The sequence below is a fragment of the Echinops telfairi genome, unplaced genomic scaffold, assembly GCF_000313985.2.
Source record: "Echinops telfairi isolate 266 unplaced genomic scaffold, ASM31398v2 ScPeMD7_70;HRSCAF=299, whole genome shotgun sequence".
In the NCBI taxonomy this organism is placed as follows: Eukaryota; Metazoa; Chordata; class Mammalia; order Afrosoricida; family Tenrecidae; genus Echinops; species Echinops telfairi.
In genome coordinates, this window is record NW_022103968.1 from 34,788,895 (window position 1) to 34,798,794 (window position 9,900).

A 9,900-nucleotide genomic window follows, 5' to 3' on the forward strand; every position below is an offset into this window, starting at 1 on the left:
AAAACCTGCTCTGAAGATGGCAGTACACCAGCCCTTTGTTCTGATGATTTTGCAATGACCTTTAGCCCATGGTAATGCAATTCTTCTTTGCCCAGTACCACCAGCTCTCAAGACTTCGTGGTGAGAAGCAGAATTAGTATCGCAGGCTGAGCAAGGCCTGCCAGGACCTCCATAAACAGATATGAAGGAAGTGGGGGCTGGGCCAGTTGAGCCTTCTTTTATGAGTGACTGCCCTGCTGGTGCTGTGGTTAACTGCTCAATAGCTAACTGGAAGGCTGGCAGTTTGAACCCACCAGCCGCTCATGGGAGGAAAAATGTGGACGTCTGCTTCTGTACAGATCACAGCATTAGAAACCTGGCAGAGCCGTCTATTGGGTGCTACAAGTTGGAAAGTGGCTGTAGACCTGAGGACGTGAACTGGTCAGATACAAAACGGTGGGCTCCACTGAGCTATTTTCCAATCAACAAGATCACAGATGATAATTTCACAATTTAAGGTTCTCAGTGAACATGCTTTCAAGTGAGAAAAAAAATTACCATTGTCTTATTAAAATATATGTATTTCTGAATCCACTACCCTAGCAAATGGCAAGGTTAGGAAATGTTTCTGCCTGGTACCAAGTAATTGAACTTGTGATTCTAAGTCCATCGCAAAGATCTTCCAGTTGTTATTTTTTGGATTTCTTCCTCAGTTTCCCACCTTCCCTGTCTACTTGCCTCGCCTCAGACCCCATGATGGTGCCCGTGGCCTGGAGTTGACAGCTGCAGATCGTACGAAGGAGCTATTGGAGGACCACAGTTTCACCGGCTAGGGTGGTACTCCGTAGTTCTTGCCCAGGTCACCCTGGGTTGGGACGGACCCATTCCCATTCATTCACCATTCACCAGGGACTTCCTTTTCAGTCAGCAGTTCCCAATTGAAGGTTGGCCTCCATGGCTGGGAAAGAGTCATTCTTTGTAGAGCCACTTGGCTGGGGATCAACCTCTTCCTGGGCCTCATTAACGGGCATGCCAGGACAGTTTGCTAACATTTGGGTAATGACACAGCTTGTTCGCAGGGTGTGTTCAGCAATGGCTTAAGGGCTCCCTCATCCTCTGTGGGGCTCTTCACCTCACATTGTTTAATCCTGTGCAGTTTCCTGCCACGCCGAGGGGAGATTTCCTGCTGAAAGACCACGTGCTGGCCGCACAGCCCACTCAGGCTGGGCTCTTCAGACCATCCCTGGCAGCCAGCAAACCCAACAGCAAAGGGGGTTTTTAGGAGTAACTGGCTTTTTACAACCCGCAGCACAGCCTGTTTCTCGAGCACACACCAAGAGTTTCATGGATGGGAGACCAGTCCCTGGAGAAGGACATCATGCTTGGGGAAGTCGAGGGGCCGGGGAAAAAAAAGCCCTCCATGAGAAAGATTGACAAAGATTGACACGGTGGCTGCAACCGAGGAGCTCAAGCACACGTCAGGATGGCTCAGGACGGGGCTTCATTCTGTTCTAAGACATGGGCTCGCTGTGAGTTGGCATAGACGCGATGCCACCGAATGACAGCAGTTCTGAGCCCAACACGGAAAAGGAGCTGTTGGAAAACGTCAACCAAAAACCCACTGCCAAGGAGTTGATTCTGACTCATGGTGACCCCATGGAGACCCAGAACTCCTCCACTCCAAAGGGTTTCTTGTTAGCTTGAAGCCTTCTCTTCGGAGGTGCTGCTGGGTAGATTCGAAGGACCAACCCTTAAGTGAGTAGCCCGGATCAGACCGTTTGTACCACCCAGCCTGCTCTTTTTGCTGATTGCTGTTGTCCACCACCACAAACCCAACACGGAACAGTCCTCATTCAGGAGGAAGGTCAATGTGGGCTCAGTATGATTGAAGTCAGTCAGTACTAGTTGCTTGCGGGGCTTAAAAGCCATCTGGTCCAATCTTCGTCAAATCCGGAATGCATTTACAGGGGAAGAAGTCTGACACCCTGTGCTTCCCTGAGGCTGGTGCTGAGGTTCAGAGGAGCACCCAGTTAGCTGTTTGGATGTTCTTTTTTGAGAACAGTGTGGCAGATTTGCCAAACGGCCAGAGAGCATCGTAAGGTACATGCAGAGGCCCTGGTTCCTGGGCTACCCCTCATTCCTCTGCTCATCCCACCTCATCCCTTGTACACTCCAGGATTGGGGTAAGGCACCAGAGCAGATACAAAGAAGCAAGAGCAAGGCTTTGCTCCTGAAGAGTGTGTTGTAGTCGGGCAGGCCTACTGGTTACCAAGCGCGTACAGGACTATGACACGGGGGTGGTGAGCGCCCAGAAGAAGACGCCAGGAGCTCCCTATGGGAGATGTGGGGCAGGCCTCTCTGAAGATAATATAGCTCACATGAAACTTGAGAAGACCTCACCTGGTCAAGAAGAGGAGGAAGATATTTTAAGCGCTTAGATGTAAGTGCCTCAAGTTGGATATGTATCACTCACCTCATGATTTCAAGGATAAGGACAAAGCGGTCCAGCTGGCCTAGCAGGATGGAGAGCTAGTTCTTATCTTTAGTTTCTCCAGGATCCTCCCAGTATCCTGAAACCTTGGTCCTGGTTTTAACTCTGCTCTTAACAAGTTAACGCGGGCAAACCCTGCCAGTCCTCTGACCCTCCGTTTTTTCTGTGAAGTGGAGCAAGGAGGCAGGTTAGACCAAGGATCTCTATAGTTTCCCATTCTCTTGGTCTATGATTCCTGGAAGAAAGTGTGACGTATGGATCCAGAGAGTGTTGAGTCAAAAGAACTGATTATTGTTAATTGTGAAGAAAAAGAGCCCCTGGTTGGTGCAAGTAGTTACGTCACTCCTAGCTGAAGGGTGACAGAACTGTGTTAGATCAGGTTAACTAGAGAAACAAATTCATCGACACGCATATGTGTAAGAGAGAACTTTATACCAAGATGTAATTATGCATCAACACATCCCAGCCAAGTCGAGATCAAGTCCACATGTTCGATATTAGCCCATAAGTCCCATATTAGCCCATAATTTCCTCTTCAGACTCACACAGCCATGCAATGATGCCGAATGCAGGAAGATTACAGGTCGGTGGGTGGAAAGTCCTGTGGATCCAATGACGGTGGAGGCATCGCTGGGTGCCATCAGCGTGGCTCCATGTAGCTTGTCAACAGGAAGGTGCAGCACAGAGAAAGAATTCCCAGAATCCTCATGAGAATGCCATGCCCACAAGGAGGGATCAGCATTCCACCCCTTCATTCTTTTATCAGGTTGACATGAAATTGTGTAACTACCACAAACAGCATCTCTAGAAAGAAGCACTATAGCAGGAAGGGTAGAGTTGAAGCCTCTCTGTATAAGATGCCAGTAATCCACAGCATTGTCTCTCTCTCTCTCTTTCTCTCTCTCTCTCTCTCTCTCTCTCTCGTTTTGTTGCACTGTTAAGAATATACATAGCAAAGCATAACCAATTCAAGTGTGTCCCCATGGACCGCTTGTTAGCATCACACTCTTTCAGTTGTAAAACCATCCTCACCCTCCTTTTCTGAGTTGTTCTTCCCATGAACTCACTCCCCCTGAATTCTACCCCCCCACCCGAATTCTTATCTAATCTTTGCTATTGTCCATATAGAGAATTCTTTAAAAAGCATGATGGTTAAGACCTAATTTTCACTAGTTAAGCCAAATTCTTGTTTGATTTTAAGAACACCTAGTAATATTTTAGATTCCAATTTTAAAGATCACCTGAAAGCCATGGCTACGGGATTTATTTAGCCTCTATAGATCCAGAAAGTGTGGATTCCATGAGAGTTATTTCTGCATTTCCCTCCTTGATTGGGATTTCTCTATGAAGTCTTTGATCAGAGTCTTTCGCAATGGCAGCAGGGCAGCGTTCCAGTCTTCTGATTCCCCGTTGTGCATGGAGGCAACCAGCCATACAGTGCATACTTTCTTCCTGCTCTTGACTCTCTGGTGCTCCCCGCAAACACACCAGTTGTTGTCCCCTGGGTAGTTGCTGCTGGTTTTAAGACGCATAATTTTAGGTCCATTAACTGGTATGTCCCTTAAAAGCATGGCCCTAAACCTCCAAACCGAGGAACCAGGTCCCATGAGGTATTTAATTGTACCTAAGCAATCTCAAGTTCGTGTTCGTTCTCTCTCTCTCTCTCTCTCTCTCTCTCTCTCTCTCTCTCTCTCTCTCTGTGTGTGTGTGTATGTATGTCATTGTTGTTTTCTTTGGACACATTTTTCATTTCTCTGGTTCGTTTTATTCCTAAATATTCTCTCTGAAGAATCTTCCCTTCTCTTTGAAGGCAGCCTGAATGAGGGCCCTGATGCAATACAGGCACAGGTGTCAAAAGACACTATGTATTGATGTCCCACCAAGTCCCAACCTGGTGCAACCAAGAGCAACTCCTTCTCCTGCCACCTTAGGAACGCTGAACACCCAATGACAAGAAAACTCAGCATGACAGGAGAATCAGTGTCCAGACATGGACAGTGTAAAGATCATCTGTAACCTTTTTTTTTTTAATTTTAGGAGAGGAGGAAGAAGATGAAGGGGGCGAGGACAGGTTGGATGGCACCATCAGAGGGCCTGGGCCTAGGATGCCCACCGGGGTAGGATCAGAAGCTCATCTTGCTCAGAGACTCACCAAAGGAAGGAATAGCCGGCGGATGCTGTCTAACAAGCCACAGGACTTCCAGGTAGAAATAGGCCCAGTGCCTTACAACCTTGTTTAACCGCTGCATTAGCAACCGTTTCAACAGTTCCGATGACGGGTCTGTTTTCATCAGCAAGGGCTCAAGTAGGAAAAAAGAGGCCCCAGGACATATGTCCACCAAGAACTGCTCTCCATCTTTCTTCTGCATGAAGCAGTGGACACAGTCAAGCTGATAGGCTCTTGTGAGAAATAAAACTAGAACTTTAATCCTTCCCTTTGCGGTAGGAAAGAATTACTCCAAGGGAAGAAATGTAGATTTTCCGGTTTTCATGGCTCTGGGCAGGGCTTTGGATGTGAGAGACAACAGTGAAGTTGAATTTGTACACCAGGAAGTCCAGGTATCAGCCTGGAACCTGAGTCGTAGCTTCCTGCCTTGCTGTGTCCTGGACTAGCCAAGAACGATTTCAAGGCCACTGCTGCTCATGGAAGGAGTCATGGTGGCCTGTGTGGTAGGCTATGTGTGGAGCTCCTCACCCCACGGTGATTGTAACCCTTGAAGTTGCACCATGTGAGGAAGATGAAACTGCTCCTGTGAAGATTTAACATCTCCGAAACCCCAAGGGACCCCTCTGCCTTGTCCTACAGGCTCACTAGGAGTAGGAAATAAGCTTGATGGCAGGGCACTGTGTTTTTTACAGCTCTTGGCTTCTACAAGCCTGATGAATAAATACAGAATAAATACACACACACACACAGAGCCTGGGCACCAGCTTGGTCTTAGCAATCCTTAAAGGTGGAAAAACGGAAGCTGACACGAGGATTCCTGTACACTGTGTGACCTGCTGGGTCAGGAAAAGTAACAATACCCTTCCTTCCATGCTTGCAGATCCGAGTCAGAGTGATTGAGGGCCGGCAGTTAAGTGGCAACAACATCAAGCCTGTAGTCAAAGTCCACGTCTGTGGCCAGACACACCGAACAAGAATCAAGAGAGGGAACAACCCATTTTTTGATGAGGTAAGTGGACGGAAAATGCATGTCCCTCATCAGTGAGTCTGCCCTACTTACAGGCACCGCCCTGGGCACCAGAGGGCGGGGAACAGACGTGCCCATTCCCTGGGAAAGACACCGTCCCGGTGAAGTGGGCCATGTGAGGGTGCACTGCTGCACCAGTGCTTTTCCGAGTTGCCTGTGTCCTCCTACTGTTTCTAGGACAACAACCCAATGGGCGAGACGTGAGCACCTTCGCCTCTAAGAATAGACCACGTGGCGTTGCATAAATTCACCTTTGCTCCTTCTAAGGAACAGTGTGACCTCAGTAACCCAACTTTTTGATCAATTGACATTTTCTCATGTACAATTCAGTAACACCAATTTTACCCATCATGTTGTAACCACATCACCAGGAACCTATCTTTCAAAAGCTGTTAAAACGTACTTGTCTGAAAACATACCGTTTATACTCAGGTATAAGCCAATTAAAAAAAAATCATTTTATTGAACAAAAAAACCATTTTATTGGGGGCTCATACAACTTTTATCACAATCTATACATACGTCCATTGTGTCAAGCACATTTGTACATTTGTTGCCATCATATTTAAAACATTTTCTTACTACTTGAGCCCTTGGTATCAGCTCCTCATTTTTCCCCCTCTCTCCCTCTTCTTCCCTCCTTCATGAACCCTTGATAATTATTAATATTTTTCCATGTCTTGCACTGTCCAATGTCTCCCTTTACCCCCTTATCTGTTTTCTATCTCTCTGGGAGGGGGTTATAGGTAGGTCATTGTAATCGGTTCCCCATATCTCCCCCCACCTTCTCTTTACCCTCCTGGTATGGCTACTCTCAATATTGGTCCTGAGGAGTTTCTCTGTCCTATATTCCCTGTGTTTCTATCTCTTATCTATACTCATGTACATGCTTTGGTCTAGCTAGATTTGTAAGGTAGAATCAAGGTCATGATAGTGGGGGTGAGGAAGCATTAAAGAACCAGAGGAAAACTATGTTGCATCCATGTTATACTGCACCTGGACTGGCCTGTCTTCTCCCCCATGCCCTTCTGTGAGGGGCTGTCCAGTTGCCTGCAGATGGGCTTTGGGCCTCCACTCCGCCCTCCCCCTGCCATCCCCATTCTCATTGACATGCTTGTTTTTTTCTGGGTCTTTGATGATCCTGATCCCGTCAACACTCCATGATCACGCAGGCTGGTGTGCTTCTTCCATGTGTGCTTTGTTGCTTCTCAGCTAGATGGCCGCTTATTTATCTTCAAGCCTTTAAGACTCCAGATGCTATATCTTTTGATAGGGCACCATCAGCTTCTTCACCACATTTGCTAATGCACCCATTTGTCTTCAGCAATCGTGTCAGGAAGGTGAGCATCTCAGAATGCCGGATTATTAGGACAAAGTGTTCTTGTGTTGAGGGAGTACTTGAGTAGAGGCCCAATGTCCATCTGCTACCTTAATACTAAACCTATAAATGTATGTACATAGATCTATTTCCCATCATTATATATAAATATGTCTGTATTTATAACTGTATAAATGCCCTTTGCCTCCTAGTTCTTTCCTCTATTTCCTTTAACTCTCCTCTTGTTCCACTATCATGTTCAGCCTTCATTTGGGTTTCAGTAATTCCTCTCAGTTACATTGCCCTTGATTAAGCCCTACCAGACCTCCTACACCATCCTCACCATCAATTTTCGGTCACTTGTTGTTCCCTTGTCCCTGGGTTTGTTAACACCCACTTCCTTTCCCCCGCCTCCCCTTCTCTCATGTCACCCCGGGAACTGTCTTCCTGTTGTTTTCTCCCCCAGCTTGTTTATCCCACCTATCTTATCTAGATAGACATGCAGAGATAATAATATGTAGAAACAAGACAGAGCAAAACAAAACAACAATAGAAAATAAAACAATAACTCCAACAAAAACAAAAAAGAAAAGTCTATAAATAGTTCAAGGTCTATTTGTTGGCTTTACAAGTGTTTTCCAGCTGCTGATAGGGCACCATGCCCTGGCCCCAGAGTCTATTTTTGGTGTTCCCTGGGGACTTCATTGCTCTGCTGCCCTTGCTGTTCTGTTGCACGCCTTTAGTGCTTGGCCTCGGTGTGGTGGGGTCAGATGGGGTGCAATTCCCGCCATGTGTCTCCAGTGTTGTTCCCCATAGTGCTATGGGTCAGTGAGGGATGTTGTGTCTCGTAGTGGGGCCAGCCATATGGTCCTCTCTGTGTATTGGCTGCTCTGAGCAGGGATATGGTCCTCAGGGCTTGGTGGGCCAGGATGTGCTCCACTCTCTCTTCCTCCCCCTTCATTTGCTCCTGTGTGCTCTGATCAGACATGTCCCTCTCCCTGAGCTGTAGTTTCAGTGCTGTCTTCTGATATGAATTCTTCTGGGGGGAGGGGCGGCTGTCCACTTAGTTGGTAATGGAGCTGGCCCCTCGGGCCTCTCTATTGGTTCCCTGCTTCATGCCAGTGTGTTGCATTCATGTCTTGGAGCACCGGGTTGAAGTCTGGTCTCTTTCCCTGTGGAGATATAAACAACACCCTCCTCTTGGATGGGTTAGTGCCCTGTGCCCCTGACTACCCATGATTTTTGTTGTTGTTTTTCTCCCTCTTTTTCAGTTGTAAGTCGAGTTTTTCAGCACATTTTTAATGCAATTTTTGTGGTAAAATTAGGTGCCTTGGCTGATATCCAGGTCAGCTTATACTAGAGTATATACGGTAATACATGTTAAAGCAATCATGTTAGGTTTCTGGAGTGGGTTATCCCTCGGTTCTTTGCTTTACACACTGAAGAAGAATTCACACTGAAGCATGTTTTGTAATCCATGTGAGTTTTTATGAAGGACAGGACAAGTTTCAGGTTTTACAGTCTCAGAACGGTACACGCTATTTCTGGAAAATGTGCCAAGACTCATGGAAGCTGCGCTGGAGTTCACAACTTGGCACAAACAACCAGGTGGAAAAGAGCACCCACATGGGCAGAACTTGGTGGGGGGCAGGAGGCCAGGACCCCATGAACCCTAGAGGCTAAGAGCATGTGGGCCAAGAGGCTGTGGGTCCCTAGTAGGCCCGGAGCAGGGGCATGAAGGCCCACGTGGGGGAGGGAGACCCTCACCCTCCACCTGCCACTGACTAGGAGAGGATAAGAGAGAAAGGCTTTCCAGTAGTAGCCAGCTTTCAACACCTCTGGCTGGAAAGGTGTGGTTGAAGAGATTGGTTGACCTTTTTGGCTGAGTTAGGCCTACCTGTGTGATGTACCTAAGGTGGAGGCGAGGTTTTAGGTTTTACCTGTTCTGGGGATCCTACTCTGTGCATGCTCAGTTTGGGCTCTTCCCATAGATGTCCAAAGGCTGCCCGATGTCTTTCCAACCTCCTCTATGGGGGCCTTGGCAGGCATGGGAAGGACAACCCCATCCCTAAGCTAGCTACCTAACAATTATATTTTATTGTTGTTGTTAATGGTTTGCTTTTGTTTTTAGAAAGTATAGCATGGTTCTGTTGACCTCTTCAGAAAACAAACAAAACAAAGCAAAACACTTCAGAGGTACAAAATGCCTTGGCAGTCACCTCATGTAACACAAACCTCTTCTACTGGGGCTTTAAGGAGATAAGAAAAGCTTAGAGAATTCTCAATGTGCAGCCTTCCTCTGCTGAGCAGACACATTTCTGAGATTCCTCCATTGCCTGTCCTTCTCTCTGAGGCCAGACCTCCCACCACTGTTTCATATCTCCACATCTCTTAATTATCTAGTTTCCAATCCACAGCTGGCTCTTCTGTTCTTTTCTTAGTGAAATCAGGCCTTTAAATCCTCAGGAGGAGGGCAGGAGAGAGTGATGTGAAGAGTAGGGTTGGATAAGAGGGAAGATAAGACCTTGGATGACTTAGAGCATTCAACCTAAGGCCTATCTGCATTTGTGTGTGATGCCAGCTTCATCTTTCCTCAATTAAATCTTGAGGATTTCAGCAAGAATCTCCACTGTTAGAATTTTCTCAATTCAATTAATTGAAAAGAAGTCCTTTTATTGGGGTGGGAGGTGTCTTACAGCTCTTATCACAATCCATACATCATCCATTGTGTCAAGCACATTTGTACATATGTTGCCATCATTACTTTTGATACATTTTCTTTCTATTTGAGTCCTTGGTATCAGCTCTTCATTTTTCCCCCTCCCTCCCTTCTTCCCTTCCCCCTCACCCTCCTTTCCTCATGAACCCTTGATCATTTATATATATACATTTTCATGTCTTACACCGACCATGGTCTC

The 9,900-nt window shown here is 46.8% G+C and overlaps 1 protein-coding gene across 2 annotated transcripts in view; it reads left to right on the forward strand.

The window, feature by feature from the left end:
* MYOF (myoferlin) overlaps positions 1-9,900 on the forward strand; it is a 163,596-nt gene that overhangs the window by 54,932 nt on the left and 98,764 nt on the right. For both annotated transcript variants that reach the window (XM_045291587.1, XM_004701066.2), the window contains exons 6-7: positions 4,508-4,674; positions 5,518-5,646. In XM_045291587.1, the coding sequence (XP_045147522.1) occupies positions 4,508-4,674; positions 5,518-5,646 (296 nt within the window). The remainder of the gene's footprint in view (positions 1-4,507; positions 4,675-5,517; positions 5,647-9,900) is intronic.